The sequence below is a fragment of the Zea mays genome, chromosome 1 (assembly GCF_902167145.1).
Source record: "Zea mays cultivar B73 chromosome 1, Zm-B73-REFERENCE-NAM-5.0, whole genome shotgun sequence".
NCBI classification, from domain to species: Eukaryota; Viridiplantae; Streptophyta; class Magnoliopsida; order Poales; family Poaceae; genus Zea; species Zea mays.
Genome location: NC_050096.1, coordinates 279,290,839 through 279,310,348, shown reverse-complemented (window position 1 = coordinate 279,310,348; position 19,510 = coordinate 279,290,839). Strand labels below are relative to the sequence as shown.

The 19,510-nt window shown below is 43.5% G+C and overlaps 2 protein-coding genes across 13 annotated transcripts; both read left to right on the top strand.

Moving 5' to 3' along the window:
• Positions 1-7,710: 7,710 nt before the first annotated feature.
• Positions 7,711-10,169, top strand: LOC103643962 (uncharacterized). The gene is made up of 6 exons (XM_020547295.2): positions 7,711-8,048; positions 8,131-8,244; positions 8,314-8,624; positions 8,716-8,788; positions 8,884-9,569; positions 9,872-10,169. Exons 1-5 carry the CDS (start codon positions 8,018-8,020, stop codon positions 9,561-9,563), a joined length of 1,209 nt encoding a protein of 402 aa, XP_020402884.1. The 5' UTR covers positions 7,711-8,017; the 3' UTR covers positions 9,564-9,569; positions 9,872-10,169.
• Positions 10,170-11,201: 1,032 nt separating this feature from the next.
• On the top strand, positions 11,202-18,639 carry LOC103643961 (uncharacterized). Of its 12 annotated transcripts, XR_004855592.1 has the most exons (7): positions 11,234-11,648; positions 12,324-12,576; positions 12,651-12,774; positions 12,910-13,120; positions 13,289-13,712; positions 17,474-17,586; positions 18,054-18,639. XR_004855592.1 is itself a non-coding variant. In XM_020546918.2 (2 exons), exons 1-2 carry the CDS (start codon positions 13,481-13,483, stop codon positions 18,221-18,223), a joined length of 402 nt encoding a protein of 133 aa, XP_020402507.1. In that variant the 5' UTR covers positions 13,128-13,480; the 3' UTR covers positions 18,224-18,639. The 12 variants fall into 12 exon arrangements, 1 of the variants encoding a protein (XP_020402507.1); XR_004855591.1 differs by having other exon boundaries at positions 11,233-11,648; positions 12,910-13,712; XR_004855588.1 differs by lacking the exon at positions 11,234-11,648 and having other exon boundaries at positions 11,664-12,576.
• The last annotated feature ends 871 nt before the right edge of the window (positions 18,640-19,510 follow it).

Genomic DNA, 19,510 nt, shown 5'->3' with positions numbered 1-19,510 from the left:
ACTAAGTCAAAATGTAATGTTGGTTTGTGATTTTGACTTGAACTTTACTTTTATATCATCTGGTTGGGAGGGATCAGCTACAGATGCTAGGGTTCTAAGGTCTGCGCTACTTGGAGGATTCCATGTTCCCGAGGGAAAGTATTATCTTGTCGATGGGGGATATGCTAACACACCATCATTCATTGCACCGTACCGTGGTGTTCGATACTGTTGGGGACTTGTTCTCAAATGCTATGAGTTAAGAACAAGGCAACACAGAAAATGTTAAACGATAAAGTCCTTCGTCCTTTGAAGCATTATTTCCCTTAGGATATAACGATCTCCGGACGAAGGTCATGAAGGACGAACCTTCATCATCACAGTATACAAAAGACGAAGCATATAAAACATAAAAAATAACATGAATATTTATATAATATTATTCATTTAACTTTGTTATATTATCATAGAGAAATAGAAACAATATTGTATTATAAGTGTACCTTCGGCTTGGAAGGAGATGAAAGTACAAGTGTGACGCAAAAAGCGAATGCCAAGTCAGCGTGAACAGTACGGGGGTACTGTTCACCTATTTATAGGCACGGGATACAACCCATACAAAATTACATACATGCCCTTTACATTTGGTGATAATTCCATAGCAATCTATCGAGGTCTAAATGGCCTTTTCATCTTTAAGTCGGTTCCCTTTTCTGCGAACATGCCGAAGCTTTCCTGCTTCACAGCTTCGGCACTGCCAACCTTCGTATCTTTTGAGGTTCTCCCTCTTTGATATAAGTCCGAAGGTACCTGTTCACACATTACACTCTAGAAACACTGTTAAATCATGTTTTTGAGGACCTTCGGAAGCCGAAGGCCCCCAACAGTAGCCCCTCGCAATATTAATTTGTTTGAAATAATAAATTCAGATTGCGATATGAACGAAGGCTTTATGCCGAAGGTCCGAAAAAACACCTTCCCTTTGCTAGAATAGCAACATTCAATGACAAGTGGGGTCTTTCAACTTTCAACGCATCAAGCGTATAAATACGGCCATACCGCAAACTTATTTTGCACGCTTTCTGGCCAACCACTCCTGCTCACTCATTTTTTAGCTCTTGTGCACTGTGATCTGCTAAGTTTTTAGCTTTGAAGCTTCGGCTTTTAAAAACAGTTTTTTAGTGTTTCCGAAGATGTCTGAAGCTGCTAAGAAGGCTGCTGCTGAGATGAAGCTGAGTCTTGATGAAGAGAAGAACTTAGGGTTTCTTATAGCAATGTCGAAGACCAACACAGAAAAGATCACCAGGGAAATTCTGGAAGGGCTGTCTGAAGATACTGGTGACAGTGAAAGTTATGATGTGGACAGCGGTGGCGAAGACTCCGAAGATCGCCCCTGGCGACCAAGCCATTCAGTTTATGGTAAATCAACTATCAAAGAGAATCATCTTGTTAATATGAGAGGAAGGTATTTCCGGGATCTGTCCATTGTGAGGGCGGACGAAGGGGAAAAAACTTGTCCATACCCTGAAGAAAATGAAGTTGTGGTGTATCGAAGCTTTTTGAAAGCTGGATTGCGATTCCCCTTGAGCAGCTTCGTCGTGGAGGTGTTGAAAATCTTCGAAGTCTATCTTCATCAACTTACTCCCGAGGCAATTATAAGGCTAAATATCTTCGTGTGGGCCGCGAGAAGCCAAGGTCTGAAGCCTGACGCAAGAAGCTTCTGTAATGTTCATGAATTATTATATGAAACAAAGCCTTGGGGCAAAGAACAGTACCATAACAACTTTGGCTGCTACAGCTTCGTCTCTCGGTCCGGGGCAAGCTGTCCCGTACCAACCTTTCGGAAGAGATGGCCCGGGGATTGGATGACAGAATGGTTTTATGTGAAGAATGACTTATCAGCACGAGAAGACATCAAAGGTATAATTATGCGTCCTATTTGGCAAAGCTTCGGCCTTCGGAGGCCGAAGGTTGAAATGAACGAAGCCGCCGAAGAGTGCCAAAGAGCCTTCGGCGTTGTCTGCTCTTTTATAGGAACAAGGGACTTAGTACAAGAGCATATTGCCTTCAGGGTGTGGCCGCTTGCGGAGAAATGGGAAATGCCACAAGAAACCATTAAAGAGGCCGACGAAGGTGGACTTGTCAGGTTTAAGTACACTTTTAAATTTGAAGATAAATTTATTGAGCCAGACGATGAGTGGTTGAAAAGCATTGACAATTTAAGTGATGAGCTGCTTGGGACATACTCGAAGGCCGAAGATACTGCAATGTCAGCAGCCTTCGGAGGCCGAAAAAAGAAAAGGCTGAATCGGGTATTTGATGCCATCGGGTTTGTCTACCCTGACTATTGCTACCCCATTCGAAGGCAGAAGAGAAAAAATACAACCTCTGCAAAAGAAGAAACTGCAGCTGCTCCTAGCGAGCCAGAACCGAAAAGGAAGAAGATAAAGGTTCTTACTTATCAACCGCGTTATATTGAACCAGCTTCGGTGCCTGAGTTTACCGGAGAGACTTCTTCGGCCACCGAAGCTGAAAAACCAGCCGAGCCAACTTTGCTGCCAGAAGTCACAGAAACAGCCGAAATACCAACGAAGACAAAATTGGAGCAATCAAAAATTTTGTTACCAGAAACGAAAGAGAAGGCCGAAGCGCCATTCACAGAAAAAATGGAAGAGGTAAAGGAAGCAACCGAGGACTCCAAAACATCAGAAGTTTTGAGTCCTGTGGCAAACATTGAAACAGTAAGTAATCAAAAAGTGCCAGCAGTGACTCCGAAAAGAAGGAGAATGGCTAATGTGCTAGATGTGCTGGAAACGATCAAATCTTCAAGCACCCCTCCGAAGAAGGCTGCCGTCACTCCTGAAACAACAGTCGAAGCTTCGGGTTCTAAAGCTCCAGAGCAAGATACTGAAGCCGAAGCTGGGCCCTCAGAGCCCTCAAAGGCAAAAACCTTGGAAAGTGAGGCAGAAAAAATAACAAAGCCAACTTTTGCTGAAGGAACTGGTGTTGTTACCCCCGAAGCATCCAAAATTCGTGATTATATTTTTCGTCATGCTTCGGGGAAAAAATTAACAGAAAAAGAAGAACAAGAGGCCCAACACTATGCCCAAAAGTTGAAATATCCAAAGGGGGCGTTGATATTTAATGGCAGTGGAGAAGAAGATTTCTTGTATTGCCTCCCCGACAGCAAGGAAATTTCTGTCTGTCGGGAGATGAGCAGAAGCTTCGGATTTCCAACTTTAGAAGACGGACTTTCGGTGCTGTCAAAGAACGATCTGGCTGACAGCCTAGCTTACAACAGTTTAAAGGTGCGACAAATGGAATTCTTATATTTTTGTTGAATTCAAAATTTTTCGTTTGTTTAAAACTATTGACACAGACATATTCCTGTCTGCAGGGCCTGATACTCAGCAATGCCCTCAGAGCACAGAAAGATGCTGAGGACGAAGGATGTACTATAGCCCTGAGCAACCTTCGTTCCGAAGTAATTGAACTGAGGAACGAAGGTCTCGAAAAAGACAAAATATTATACTCATTGATAGATAAAATAAAGGAGGACGAAGCTGCTTTCAAAAGTCAAGCTGAAGCTCAGAAACGCGAAATTGAAGACCTTCGGAAACAACTGGCCAGAGCCAAAGAAGAACGTATACTTGAAGAAACAAAGCGTGAACTCAGCGATCAATGGGCAGATCATCTAGAAGTGACTGTTGAAGAGCTTCGTTCGTCCAAAAAGAAATGCTACAATAAATCTGTAGATTGTGTTAAAAAATTAAAGGCTAGCTTCGCCAAAGTCGGCGCATTCTCAAGTGAAGAAAATTTTTTGAGGGGCAATCCCGAAAGTGTCATTGAATGGATTGACCACGAAGCTGAAGCCTTCGAAGAAATTTTAAATAGCCGAGGAGATATATGTGCCTTCTCTGGCGCCAGAGGGATTGCCACCATTTTAGAGAAGAAGGGCTGTGAGCATGTGAAAATTTTAGCACAGTCCGAAGCTGCTTTGTCCTTTGAAGATACAAAAGATCCTTCGGCCGAAGCTAGCATAATTGGTGGAAAGTTTTTTACTGATATCTGGGATAACGGTGGCCGAGAAATGGCAAGAGAAATTATTTAGAGAAGTGAAAAGGGCATCCATGATGCTAGAGAAGTGGCTAAGGCTGCTGAAAAGAGCACAGAGCCCGAAGGTCAATTAGGTACTAAATAATAGTTTTTACCGTGTTGTAATCTTTAGGCTTTTAAGATCTGTTTGCGATTTGTAATAGTAATGTAGTCGTGTCTTGCTTCAGATCCTACTAAAGCGCCTTCGGGCCCTCAGCCGAAGGGGGACGACGAAATTAAAAAGATGGCCGAAGATATTATGGACGAAGTCGTCAATCGGCTTCTGAATGAAGCTGCAGAAGTCGTTTTGAGAGAGGATTAAACATTTTTGTAAAAAACCTCGGAAATGTAATATAATGTAACACTTTGTAACCCCGAATGTAATATATCTATTTTTGCTACTCAATTCTTTACGATGCATGAAACTTTACACACGTACCGTTTTTGAGTCTGGCGAAAAAACACCTTCCCTTCTTTTCATGCTTCGTGAAGAATATCCAAGCTTCGTAAAAAAAATTCTCGAAGCTATACTTCGAAGATGAAGATTGTGTCTCCTTGTGACCACAATTTTCACTCTTTCAGATCATACTTCCGAAGATCAATATTGTGTCCCCTTCTTGTGACCACGATTTTCACTCTTTCAAATCATACTTCCGAAGATCAATATTGTGTCCCCTTCTTGTGCCATATGCAACATGATGTATGATGCTTATGCTATGCAAAATGATGTGATGATGTTATGCTACGTAGATGACATTTGTTCCGAAAGATACACACATATCCCCACACAATATTTTTGTATCAGCACTGATTCTTCGCTGTAAGCTCTGCATTCCCTTAGGAACGTCTTTGGAGCTTCTTCGCCTTTTACTTAGGCGGAATAAGCTCTGCATTCCCTTAGGAACGTCTTTGGAGCTTCTTCGCCTTTTACTTAGGCGGTATAAGCTCTGCATTCCCTTAGGAACGTCTTTGGAGCTTCTTCGCCTTTTACTTAGGCGGTATCAGCGTTGACTTTTCGCTGTATGCTCTGCATTCCTTTTGGAACGACTTTGGAGTAGAAAACTTACACTGCGCTCCCTTCGGAACGACTTTTTGTGACTTCGTCAGGCTTACTCTGCGTTCCTTAGAACGACTTTTTGTTGCTTCGAAGGATTTTCGGTAGTCCGAAGGTCCTTTTTATTATCACAAACCTGTGAAGAAAACATATTTTTCTTGTAGGAATCAACGAAACTAATTACATGAAAACCTGAACAATGTCCTTTATTGCAGAAAATAAAACTGAATGAAAAAGATTGCTATTAAGGTAGGATATTTGTCAATAGATGTGCTTTGATTCTGGCACGGTGCTGTTGACCGTGCGAGCTTCGGACTGTTCTCTGAAGTCCCTTTGATGTGGAGCATATTGGCTCCCTTCTGGCTGCTGACCTTGTTGCAACGGAGGTGGAGGCGGAGGCTGTTGCCAGGAAGCTGAAGGCTGACTTGCCGAAGCAGCAGAGACTGCAGGATGGTTGCCCACATATTCTGGGATGTAGGGCGAATGATACGAAGCTGTATGCATGACCTGCTTCGGCTGGGCTTGTTGTGCTGCTGCTTCAGCTATTTCCTTTTGCTTCTGTATAGTAACATGGCACATCCTGGTAGTATGGCCTTTGTTCTCACCGCAGAATAAGCAAAAGATTCTTCTTGGTTGATCGCCAAATCTTCCTCCGAAGCCCCTGGCGCCTCTGCCTCTTGGAGCTGGTGGCCGGAAGGAGCTTTGCTGTTGTCCAGAAGCCTGCGAGGAGCATTGTGGCCTTTGCTGTTGGCTTCCTCTGTCATCATTTTGCGTAGAATTGTGAATTGATCTCACATGCCTCGGGTAAAACCTCCCTCCGAAGCCCCTGGTCATTTCAGAAAATCTGAAAGCCTCCTCCCTTCTTTGGCGAAAGTCATTGTCGGCCCGAATGTATTCGTCCATTTTCTGGAGAAGCTTCTCCAAAGTTTGAGGAGGCTTTCTGGCGAAGTACTGAGCTGACGGACCTGGCCGAAGCCCCTTGATCATGGCCTCAATGACAATTTCATTGGGCACCGTTGGTGCCTGTGCCCTCAAACGCAAGAACCTTCGGACATATGCCTGAAGGTATTCTTCGTGGTCCTGAGTGCACTGGAACAGAGCCTGAGCAGTGACCGGCTTCGTCTGAAATCCTTGAAAACTGGTTAACAACAAATCCTTCAGCTTCTGCCATGAAGTGATCGTTCCTGGTCGAAGGGAGGAATACCAGGTTTGAGCAACACTTCTGACAGCCATAACGAAAGATTTGGCCATGACTGAAGCATTGCCACCGTACGAAGACACTGTTGCTTCGTAGCTCATCAAGAACTGCTTCGGGTCTGAATGGCCATCAAATACGGGGAGCTGAGGCGGCTTGTAGGACGGAGGCCAAGGTGTAGCCTGTAACTCAGCGGACAGGGGAGAAGCATCATCAAAAACAAAATTCCCACGATGGAAATTGTCATACCAGTCGTCTTCGTTGTGAAAGCCCTCCTGATGAAGGTCTTGATGCTGAGGCCTTCGGTGTTGCTCATCCTGAGCAAGATGACGAACTTCTTCAGAGGCTTCATCTATCTGCCTCTGCAGTTCAGCTAGCCTGGCCATCTTCTCCTTCCTGCGTTGAACCTGCTGCTGAAGGATTTCCAGATTCTGAATCTCCTGATCTAGATCATCCTCCGGATGTGTTGGACTGGTAGCCTTCCTCTTCTGGCTTCGTGCCTCTCTGAGAGAAAGGACGTCTTGATTGGGGTCCAGCGGCTGCAGCGTGCCAGCCCCTGGTGCTGAAGCCTTCTTCGGCGGCATGACGAAGCTGATGATTGCCGAAGGTGTCGAAAAGCTCAGGAAATGGAAGTGAGTTCACCGGAGGTGGGCGCCAATGTTGGGGACTTGTTCTCAAATGCTATGAGTTAAGAACAAGGCAACACAGAAAATGTTAAACGATAAAGTCCTTCGTCCTTTGAAGCATTATTTCCCTTAGGATATAACGATCTCCGGACGAAGGTCATGAAGGACGAACCTTCATCATCACAGTATACAAAAGACGAAGCATATAAAACATAAAAAATAACATGAATATTTATATAATATTATTCATTTAACTTTGTTATATTATCATAGAGAAATAGAAACAATATTGTATTATAAGTGTACCTTCGGCTTGGAAGGAGATGAAAGTACAAGTGTGACGCAAAAAGCGAATGCCAAGTCAGCGTGAACAGTACGGGGGTACTGTTCACCTATTTATAGGCACGGGATACAACCCATACAAAATTACATACATGCCCTTTACATTTGGTGATAATTCCATAGCAATCTATCGAGGTCTAAATGGCCTTTTCATCTTTAAGTCGGTTCCCTTTTCTGCGAACATGCCGAAGCTTTCCTGCTTCACAGCTTCGGCACTGCCAACCTTCGTATCTTTTGAGGTTCTCCCTCTTTGATATAAGTCCGAAGGTACCTGTTCACACATTACACTCTAGAAACACTGTTAAATCATGTTTTTGAGGACCTTCGGAAGCCGAAGGCCCCCACACTTGAAAGAATTTGGCCACGGTCACCAACGACCAAGAAACTATAAGGAATTATTTAATCACCAGCATGCTTTATTGCGGAACCACATAGAGAGAGCAATAGGAGTTTTGAAGAAGCGTTTCCCTATTCTAAAAGTTGGAACACACCACCCAATTAGGAACCAAGTGAAAATACCAGCTGCGGCAGTGTTGTTCCATAATATTATACGGATGCATAATGGGGATGAAGATTGGTTGAATAGCCAAACAAGTAACATATCGCCAGAAACTTTTGTTGATCTTCCTGGAGGAGACAATTACTATAGCAATGATGTCGTGTCGCTTAATAGCCAAGTGGATAATGGGAACTCTGTTAGAGATATGATTGCATTGAATATGTGGAATGATTATAGTCAACATCGTTCATGATATATGTAAGTCTCACTTGTTTGGATGTTTAAACTCATATATTTCTATATATGTAAGTCTCAATCGTTTGGATGTTTATATATGCAGCAAGAATGTTTGGAAGAGGATCTCCTAGGATGAACCTGATCCAAGCTGCAGCTATGCAAAGAGTATCCCCTAGATCTACTACTAACAAGCGCAAGAAGAGAACATCACCAAAAGGTATTTTGTTACCTATTCTTGCTTATTTTATACTGTCACCTACTCACTTGCTTTATTTTCTTGTCATAGTTGGTCGTCTTAGAGCAAACTGGAATAGTGGACTAGAAAAGGGTTTAGTTGAAATTCTTCAAGACCACAACAATGACTGTTATAAGGGCCAAAATGGGTGGTCATCGGAAGCATGGAATAGAATTGTCAAGTTATTCCATGAGAAATTCCCTTATGTCACATTTACAAAATGCCAAATCCAAGATAAAGAGAAAGAGTTAAAGAGAGACTACAAGGCTCTTAAAGAGGCAAGACAACAAAGTGGGGTATCATGGGATGAGCGGTTGTGTAGAATAGAGGCAGAAGAACCCATTTGGAATAACCTCACCATTGTAAGTTAATTCTGTTGAAATCTGGATTTTATTTTGATTATTTTTGTTATAATTGACTAACTCAAGTGAACCACTTTCTTGCTTTGTTTAGAGTAACGAGAGACTTAAGAAGTTTCGGACTAAATCTTTCCCACTATTTGAGGCTTTAGGAGAGCTACATGATGGTATGTTATCTATGTTTTTCTTTATCTTAGTATTGAGCCTCTTATTTTTATCCTAGTATTGAAGTCTTAAAGACTTACAACGCTTCTTGGTTTAGGGAATATTGCTGAGGGAACCATGAATTTTACTTCTATTGAGCCTTCTCGACCTCCAGTCACACAACCTTGTCAAGGTGCTGCTACACATCCTTCTCAAGCTGCTTTTATGCTCACACAGCCTTCTCAACCGTCTTTCACACAACCTTCTCAACCCGCTTTCACACAACCTTCTCGAATTGCTTACACACAACCTTCTCAAGCCGCTTTCGCACAGCCTTCTCAAGCCGCTTTCGCACAACCTTCTCAAGCCGCTTTCGCACATCCTTCTCAAGCTACAATCACACAAGCCATTTCTAATGAAGATGATGACCTCAGAGTATTAGATCCAATAGCCCCTACATCAGTGAGCAAAAGGGCAAAAAATGTTGGTGCTGGTAGTTCAAGGACAAGAATTGACAAGCGTGGACAAGATGGGAAGGTGGTTGAGATGATGGAAAGGTTTCTAGAGATGAAAGAAAAACAAGATGAGGTGGAGAAAAGGGCAACAACTAATGCAAATGAGGATGATTTCCCTATTACAACATGCATTGCTATTGTGGATGGAATGGAAGAGCTTTCTGATGATGAGAAGGTTGATGCTTATGATGTGTTTAAGGATGCCCAAAACAGGGCCATTTTCATGACTGCCAAAGATGCTACACGCATAAAATGGTTGAGGAAGAAGATTGCTAGAACATGATATATGGTACTGATCTTCTTGTTATCCCTCTTATACTGTTTACTAAATATTGTTTGGATATTGAAAGTTGGGGTGTTTGCAGCAACTACTCTGATAGCAGCAAAAAATAGTGTTTAACTAGTCTTCTAATTGACAGCATCAAATACTGCCTCTGCTATAATCTGGTAGCATACCATCTGGTTATGATGTTGTTTAATTATCTCTTTTAATTGATAGCAGCAAATGTTGCCTTCTAATTGATAGCAGAAAATAGTTCATACTTTGATATTATCTTGTCTAATCCCTTTTGTGGTCTTTATCTCCTGCAGATACTGCTTATGATGTTGTTTGAAACTTGAGGGATCAAAGAAAATGCAACGAAGAATTTGGAAGACCTTGAAATTATTACTAGCAATTGTTTGAAAGCAATCTAGTAAGCGAACTTTCAGTTGGAACCTGTCATAGCACTTGTGAAATCTTCATTTTTTATAAGCACCTCTGAATGTGATCCTTCTTGTCATTAAATCAAGACTACAAAGATGGATGTTTATTTAATTTGCCATAAGCACCTCTGATTGTAATACTTCTTGTTATTAAATCAGGACTAGAACGATGAATGTTTTTTTCAAAGCACTTTTGAATGCTATGTTAATTTGCACATTCGATGTGCCATGGTCAGTATTTGTGCTAATTTTTCAGTGTTATTTTAAATTTCAATATGAATATTAGTATTTTTTGTTTTATTTTAAATTTCAAATATGAATATTACAATACTTATTTAGTATATAACGCTAGCAAAGCATATTATAATGTTTTTTATAGTTATGGCAAACAGTCACTATGTTACACTTATACTCGTATGGAAATCAATACACGTGTGTGGGGATCGGTTGGAGGGGGATTGGGTGGCTGGACTGGATCCATCTTATCCACGGGTGGTTTAGGTCACATGTGTATTAGATCCTAGACTTGCCAAACGAGGCCTACGGTGGGATGCGAGGGAACGACAACCACGCGGCCTCCCGTCCTTAGACTGTGTTCAGCGTATCCTCTAAATTTCTCCCCTTATATCCCACTCACGTGCCACATCAGCGTTCTCTTTCCCCCTATATTTCCACCCTATACAGCGGTTTCCCCTAAATCCTTCTTCTATACCCCACTATAATCATAAAATATCATTTTTCATACCTATTCACCATCTATTATTATTTTTTTCCAACTAAAAAACGCTGTCGCACACGTAAACTGAGGGCAGGGGGCTCACTGCCGCACCCCATACTTGCTGTCTTCCTGTAGCGTACACTATAACTGTAGCGTGTAGAGGGGGCACCGTTGTAGGGATTTCAACCCCCTTGTTCGGTTATTTTCAATCCATATGGATTGGAGGGGATTGATACGGATTGGGAGGGATTTTGACTTAAGGGCTTGTTCGGTTATTTTCAATCCATATGGATTGAAGGGGATTGATATAGATTGGAAGGGATTTTGACTTATTAGGGATTGAAACCCCCTCAATCCTCCTAAATCCATATGGATTGGGGTAGAACCGAACAAGCCATAATAGGGATTGAAATCCCCTCAATCACCCTCAATTCATATGGATTGGGTAGAACCGAACAAGCCCTAAACGGCTACATTGGTAGGGGAGCTCGGCGGGAAACGTTGAAAGCAGTCTTAGAGCCTCAAATCCGATGCCCCCTCCCCAAGCCATTCCCTCGGCCGCGACATCAACGGCAACGAGCATGGCCCCCCTCTACCTCCTCCACCTTGCCGTTTGTGGCCTCCGCACCGCCCCAACGTCGACACCTCCGTCCTCCCCCTCTACTCCCAGCGCACCACCGCCGCGTATGCGCTATCCCACCCGATGGACGTGTTGCCGCCTCTGCAGCACGCCCTGTCGCTGCCGACCCCGCCCAGCCATGCATTTGGAGTTTACAATGTGGAGACATGGTTTATCCACCGGACGGCGAGGTTGGTGCGCGGATGGCGAGGGAGGACCTCCACTGGGCCTACTCCACACCTCTTCCTGTCTACCGAGGTCGAGCACATGGAGGACCTGCTCCGCTGTCGGGCACTCCTGAGCCAGCGACTACAAAATCCACTCTGGTTCTCTACTTCACCCTCCATATTACAATATGTACTCTGTAGATGTGAGATGAGACACCCAAGCAGTCAAACTAAACACTATTGTCCAATCCCCTCTTCCAAATTCATTACAATCCTATTAGCATGCAAAGATTTAATTTGATGCAATGTTTTGATTTGTACTACGTTTTTACTAGCTTTGCAGATGCTTCAGAAGGTTATGGTCAGTGACTTTTTTCTTTTCAGATTTGTTAGAATAGACACAGAAATTTAGATTTCTCTCCTGTAATGTTGTTAGCATTGGTCTTAATTTTATTTGCTGTTGTTAGGAGAGGATTTGATTATCATGATCAGTACAAGATATCAATCATTAAATAGCGAATTCACTCTAATTTCTAGCCACCATTTTTCTAAGTACCATGTTGCTGCTCTCTTTCCGCTGGATGAACATTTGAACAGTGGCACTGAATAGTGATCTTATAGTGCTGGCCCGCAACACATGGGGTGCTTCTGTTCTTTTACCCATTGAAATGTTATGGATCTTTTTTCTAATCTAAGATTAGAAGTATGGTCGTGATACTATTTTGCTATAATCTATGAATGTTTTTCTGTAAAAACCAATCTGTTTTTGCTTTAGATTACCAAACTAAATTGTCTCTATGCTTTTTTGTGGGTGATTTTGTTGGACCCCTACAGCCGTGATGGCATGGGAGGCTGGCAAGTCGATTCTTTGTATATAGTTAGTAGTACAAAACTATATGCTATGAGGGTCCGGAGAAATTGACGATGAGGAGCAGCTAGAGGTCGTGGTGGAGAAGGGCTAGAGAAAGGGATGACGAGGGACAGTTGCAAGTTGTGGTGGAGAAGGGCGACGACCCCATGACAACATGGGGTGAATTTCTATATCAGTTGCCAATCATAAGAAACAAATCTTATTATTGCACTCCAGGTATTATGCACAGGCTTTGGAGTTCTTGATGTTTCCTGTTTGTGTAAACTCAAACGCCGAGGATTTTATTGAAGCAATAAAAGGGCCAGATGCTATTATTGTTGGCTATATCAGACAGTTTGTCATCAAGCCTTTGTTTGGATTCCTTTTTGGCACTCTTATGGAGTACTAAGCTACACTGAAGAATTTGGGCTTAAGGTCAGCATTAGTCCCATCTTAAATGCTTATGTTCACATTGATCTTTATGGTTGTATTATTTCAATTGACAGCCTGCACCTAATCTTCTTTAATCTGTGAACAAAAAGGTTTCTCATTGACTATTGTCTACTGCAGAGTGAGGTTTTGAAGGTGACTCTTGCAACTGACGTCGTGAACTGAGTGTGAATATCTACTGGATGGGCAAGCAAGTTTCCAACCCCATGCCCTCCCATCGATTCTGCTGCCTGATCCGGCTAGAGTTTATTAGGACTCGCAACTACCTCGGAGTTCACTGCTGTAAATATGGGTAACACCCTACCAGTGCACGATATGTCGGAATCCACAGGTAAAATCGAATCTATGTTGCTTCAAAAGTTACTCCCTTTTGTCTGTTCTTGGCTAGAACAAGGTCTGGTCAAAATAAGAATGCTTTTTGTTCCATTTTAGTTGGAGTTTGGGTTTTCAAATCTGGGCCAGATTAGTTCGATTTAATAATTTGGTTTCTAAGGTGCAGCAGCCATAGGATCTCCCAACAAGGAGGATCTTGCAACAATGACATTGATCAAGAATTGGATGTTGGAAATTATGGTTTGGCATTGTTACTTCTCTTACTCCTGTTTCATGTCCCAATCTGAGCTGACTCGTGTTGGTAATCATGTAATTTTTCCTTCGTGCTTCTATTCTTCCTATACGCTTTAGGCATGGCATGTTGTGCACTAACATTTTGATTAACAATACAACACATGGTCATACATATGGTATTGTTGCACTATTTTTTTGTTGCAACGCACGGGTATTCAACCAGGGCATCTCAGATTGGGAGTGGGAGGAGGATGAGGAGATGATTTGGTGCTACCAGGGACAGGCCCCATCTCCTAGAAATGGATCTTCCTCCTTTGCATGGGCAACTTGTGCATCGGGCTACTCTTCACCAACAGGTACCCTCATCCTCCCCCTTCTTGTGGCTCTTGATTTCGTGTTTTCAACTCGTCTCTGTGGTTTGTTCTTGCAAAATCTCATAACACATGGTCACAAATACACTGACATCAATCTGTCATGACATGCCTTTATTTGCTAGACAAAGATCGTTTTATCCCATGTGTTTGCAGAGCGGGCAGCCTGCCTCCCGCTGACAACAGCCACAGCAGTAGTGCACTGTGCACTGTGCTTTTTCACTGTCACCGAGCTTGCTCAACGACTGAGTCATCTACAATTGAGTGACCAAATAAAATCAGTAAAATTGCAAAAGGGCATTACATCCATATTTTTAGATAAAACATGTTACCAAAGACATTATTGTATTCAGGCGTTAAACAACATGTATCTTGCAGATTTACCATTATCCAGGCTTAATCTTTACTACTCTATAAGAGAGCAAAGTAGGCGTCCACCTGCTTCACCGTGCCTCCGCTCCCGTGATTCGCGTGCCCCCGCCCCCGTGATCCATCTTCGCCCGATGCCCGCATGTGCTCCTTCGTCCTCGCCCGTCGTCCTTCCGTCGTCCTCCCCCGTGATTCATCTTTGCCCGCATGTGCTCCTTCGTCCTCGCCCGCGCCACCACACCTCCCCCGAAACCTCGCCGCCACCCCTCCACACGCTCCTTATCACCCACATCCTGCCTCCCTCATCTCCAGTTCTTCTCTCGCCTCCTCTGTACACACCTCGCCGCAGGGTGCGTCCTCAAGCTCGATCCCTCCCCGGCCTGTTCGTCGTGACCTCTCGCATTGCCGGCAACGACGCTGGCTCCCCCGCGCACCGCATCCTCATCATCCCGAGCCTCGCCACAGGGTCCTTGTCCTAAGGCTGCATCCTCTCATCGCTCTCCTCCCGCGGCGTCCACACCGTGGCTCTCGACCTCCCCGGCCAAGGCCTCTCTCCATCGCCGCCCTCTATGCCCGGACAAGCGCGCTCCATGTCATCATGAACTACGACATCTTCCACGCATGTGCGGTCTCCTTCCTCGCCCCCGCTCAAGCCCAAGCCCACAGCAGCACCGCTCCCGACGCCCCTCCCCCCGCCCTCGAGCCCCGAGACATTGTCCTGCCCCCACCCGCCACACCCGCCTCCCGAGCATCGAGGTGGTGGTCGAATCGACAAAGGTCATGTCCCCGCCGCTCGCCTCCTCGCCAGCTCCATCCGCCCCTCGCAACCCTCTGGCCTCGCCCAGCCGAGCTCCCTCCTACTCGTCGCCTCGTCTAGGGCCAGGGTCGTTGTCTCTGCCCTACGGGCACTGAAGCCCCTCCGTGGTGCCACTCAGCGCCCCCATCGACCAATAGTGTTCCTATAAAGCTAATCAGAAAGATGTAAATTCTGAACGGAGGCTGTCTTTGGAGATCCGGGTTCACAGGGAGCGCTGGTACGTGCTTAGTTTATACATTTATTATGTAGTTTACCTTTGAGAGAATCATGTCCCTCCTTTTTGCTACTTAATATTAGGTTCATGTTATTTTGGTATTGTTAGATACTTAGATTGGCCCTTAAGGCAAAATCGTGTGTTTGTGATACATGATGTGTGGAAGCAGTTAGGCAGTTCAATTAGGCACAAGTTTTTTACCTAAAAAAGTTAGCCCTTAGCGCGATGTGACAAGCTACGATTGTGCATTTGTGCTTCTTCCATGTTGTTCTCGATAATTTAGCTCTCCCACAATGAAGCACTGCAAATTATTAGATTCTTGTGGCAGTGTCCACAATGGGGCTTGTGATTTCTGCAGTGTGAACTGATTCCACATTTCTACTAGCTTTTGAGTTGCAGAAATTACAGGTCAACTAATACAACAAGGTTTATATGAAGCTTAAACAGCCTCATAAAAAATCCATTGTAGGCTTGTATACAAATTAATGCCGCTTGTGAACTGATTCCAAAATTCTTGCCACTTGTTTGCTAACTGCTCTGGACTCAAAGTTACTGCTGCAGTAATGGTCAAACTCTTTACACGACAACACCACTTGCATGTATATAAATAGGATCAATCTATTTTTGATACGGCACTGTTATTGATTTTTTTGCATGCTACTCTGATTGGGCCCTGATGGTATCCCTATCGAGGTATGGAGATGTCTTGGAGACATAGCGATAGTATGGCTGACTAAGCTTTTCAACACCATCTTTCGGGCAAACAGAATGCCCGACGAGTGGCGGCGGAGTACATTAGTACCAATCTTCAAGAACAAAGGAGATGTTCAAAGTTGTACTAATTACCGTGGAATTAAGCTCATGAGCCATACAATGAAGCTATGGGAGAGAGTCATTGAACACCGCCTGCGAAAGATGACGAGCGTGACCCAAAATCAGTTTGGTTTCATGCCCGGGAGATCAACTATGGAGGCCATTTTCTTACTAAGACAACTTATGGAGAGATTCAGAGAACAAAAGAAAGACCTGCATATGGTCTTCATAGACTTGGAGAAGGCTTATGACAAAGTACCTAGGAGTGTAATGTGGTGGGCCTTGGAAAAACACAAAGTAGCAACAAAGTACATTAATCTTATTAAAGATATGTACACTAATGTTGTGACAAGTGTCCGAACAAGTGATGGAGACACCGATGACTTTCCAATTAACATAGGACTACATCAAGGGTCGGCTTTGAGCCCTTATCTTTTCGCTTTGGTGATAGATGAGGTCACAAGGGACATACAAGGAGTTTTACCGTGGTGTATGCTTTTTGCCGATGATGTGGTACTTATTGAGGAGAGTAGGAGTGGTGTTTCTCAAAAGTTGGAATTGTGGAGGCAGACGCTGGAAGCAAAAGGTTTTAGGCTTAGTAGGTCTAAAACAGAGTATATGAAGTGTGATTTCAGTGCCATGGGGTATGAGGATGACGATGTTAGTCTTGATGGGCAAGTGGTACCCAAGAAAGACACTTTTCGTTACTTAGGATCAATGCTTCAAAAGGAGGGAGACATCGATGAGGATGTCAGTCATAGAATTAAAGCCGGATGGTTGAAGTGGCGACAAGCTGCGGGTGTCTTATGCGACCACCGGGTGCCACGCAAACTAAAAGGCAAATTCTACAGGACAGCAATCCGGCCGGCTATGTTGTATGGAGCAGAATGTTGGCCCACTAAAAGACGACATGTCCAACAACTAAGTGTGGCAGAGATGCGTATGTTGCGCTGGATATGTGGCCACACAAGGAGAGATCGAGTCCGGAATGATGATATACGAGAGAGAGTAGGAGTGGCGCCAATTGAGGAGAAGCTTATGCAACATCGCTTGAGATGGTTTGGACATATCCAACGAAGACCTGAAGAGGCACCAGTGCATATCGGAATAATTAGGCGTCCCGAAAATGTGAAGAGAGGTAGAGGTCGACCAACTTTGACGTGGACAGAGGCTGTGAAGAGAGACCTGAAGGAGTGGAATATTGACAAAGAGCTCGCCGCAGATAGGAAGGGGTGGAAGTGTGCAATTCACGTGCCAGAACCCTGATTGATAGTTTCGCTTTTCCTCCTTAATCGTTTGACCTTTTCTTGTGTCCATTTTAGATCTTGCTGGTCATTGTGGGTTTTATCTCTTTTATGTGTTTCCCTGTTTCGTTGTTTTCGGTTCTCCTTTGCCTTTGTTTCCCTTTTCTGTTCTTTGGGGGTTGAGCTCTGAGGTTTTCATATGGGGTTTCATCTCTAGCCTACCCCAACGTGCTTGGGACAAAAAGGCTTTGTTGTTGTTGTTGTTGTTGTTGTACTCTGATTTGGTCAGAAAACCATCACTGAGAAAGAGCAGTTAGCAAGTGGTGTTGTCGTGTTGCGACTCAAAAGGGCTTGCCTATGGGCATCCACATAGGAGCCATCCCCAAATGCTGACTGACCAAAGTATGTATCCCTTTCCCTTTTAAAGATTTTTCAAGTTAGCACTATCAAATGGATAAAAATAAAAATGTTATGTGCCATGGATTTGAGACATCATATTTGTCTATCAATTGTTTTGGTGGCTTTACTGGCTTATTTGGTAGAAATCTGCTCCTCAATATTAGAAATATGTGTACGCATTGCAGAGGCAAGCCCTTTTGAGTCGCATAAATTTAGATACCTGATCCGATCACAATTCAAAAGGATAAAATATATTGGAATTTACCATAATGCGAAGGTAGGATGTCATTACAAAAAACACAAGAATTCAGTAACTAGGGAAAGTTAAGAGCACTTTCCACTATGGACAAATTTCAGTGCTGGATGAAAAGTGTCCTTTCATTTTGAATCATCATTGGTCTATTTTACTTTGTGCCAAAAAATGATCGTATCAACTTTGTATTACTGAACTCTGCTGTTTTCTGCTGCAGTGTTCGGTATGGGAGCCACAAATAGCAGCACGATGGGAATGCAGCAGCAGCAGCAAGGGGTATACGGGAACATGCAGGCAGGTGCCCAGAACGTGCAAAGTATGGCGGGCCTTCAGAACCAGACCCAGAATCCCAACTTCACTCAGCAGATTCAACAAAACCAACAATGATTCAACACTAACGGTCATGGAGGTTGAAAGATGAGCAATATAGCCATCGTTTTGCTATTTGTCTGTTGGTCTTTACTCAGCTTATCCGTGAGACTGATAGTAGCCCCAGGTTGATAGCCTTCGTTTTTCTGTAAATCAATGTAGATGCATCGCCATTAGCGAGATGCAGGTCAATTATATACGTTGTAACTGTGTTTCGGATATGTGAATCGTGTTACGTGCGTTCCTTTTATTTATAATTAAGCCTCGCAGCAAGGCCGACAATCGAATTGCATACGGCTAGACGAGTGGGTGGTTCATCAGGATGAAAATTGGTCATCAGGTGGACCCTAGAATTATTTGAGGAACTCACAGATGTACTGTAATATGTATTCCCTGTTGTCTTTCTGGATAAATAGCCCAAGATGTTGGCCCTATTTGTTTCGGCTTTTTGCAGCTTCTGGCCACCAAAAGCTGCTGCGGACTACCAAACACTCAGCTTTTTAGCCAGCTTCGTTTGGGTAAAAATCATTCAAAATCAACATAAACATATAATCGGTTGATTCGTCGCAATAGTAGTAATCTATCACTTTATAGATCCTGAGCCCCATGGATAACTTTATCTTCCTCCGCACGTAATCCTAATGATACTCAGATTCTGTACACAGCCAGATTCTCTCCACAGCTAGATTCTCGGAAAAGCTGGTCAGAAAAAAGCTGAACCAAACAGGTCCAATATTACATCTTTCATGCTTGCAATCATGAGGCCTCATTGCTTGCATGCAACTCGAAAACGCCGATGATAAAGCTAAGAGCAAGATCACCGCCTGCATCAGTCTCTTTTGTAGCTTTGTACCAGCAATCACCATAAGAATTGGATTTTGGTTTAAGCTATTCTGATTATGAAATGAACTTCTGACCAAAGCATGTGTAAACTAATGCTTTGTAGTTGAGATTGGTTGTTGGCACAATTTATAAGATATTGAAGTCTATGATAATATATGCGATGTTCGTTTTCATGTAGTCATTATACACTAATATTTTGTCATATATTTTTTATTGTCACAAGAGGCTGCTCATAGGACTGTCACTAGACATTTCTAGGCTGCATAAGAAAGGACAGGAGACAAGTACGAGCAGTATTGCCTCCGTATTCGCTTGGACCCATGGACTTGAACACATGTGATTACTCTTGTTGGAGTACATGATATTTTTTTCACAAGACCTATGAAACCGTGGATATGGACAAACAGAATTATGTCGCGTTTCTGTTTGTTCCTCTACTTGTGTACCTTCTATTGCAATAAT

What these genes read in the sequence shown, in the direction of transcription:
- LOC103643962 (XM_020547295.2), top strand. Translation starts at nt 8,018, where the DNA reads ATGATTATAGTCAACATCGTTCATGATATAT. An exon ending in TTTGGAATAACCTCACCATT is followed by an intron (nt 8,625 to 8,715) that starts GTAAGTTAATTC and finishes TGCTTTGTTTAG; the next exon opens with AGTAACGAGAGACTTAAGAA. An exon ending in TTTAGGAGAGCTACATGATG is followed by an intron (nt 8,789 to 8,883) that starts GTATGTTATCTA and finishes TTCTTGGTTTAG; the next exon opens with GGAATATTGCTGAGGGAACC.
- LOC103643961 (XM_020546918.2), top strand. Translation starts at nt 13,481, where the DNA reads ATGTTGTGCACTAACATTTTGATTAACAATACAACACATGGTCATACA. An exon ending in GGGCTACTCTTCACCAACAG is followed by an intron (nt 13,713 to 18,053) that starts GTACCCTCATCC and finishes TTTCTGCTGCAG; the next exon opens with TGTTCGGTATGGGAGCCACA.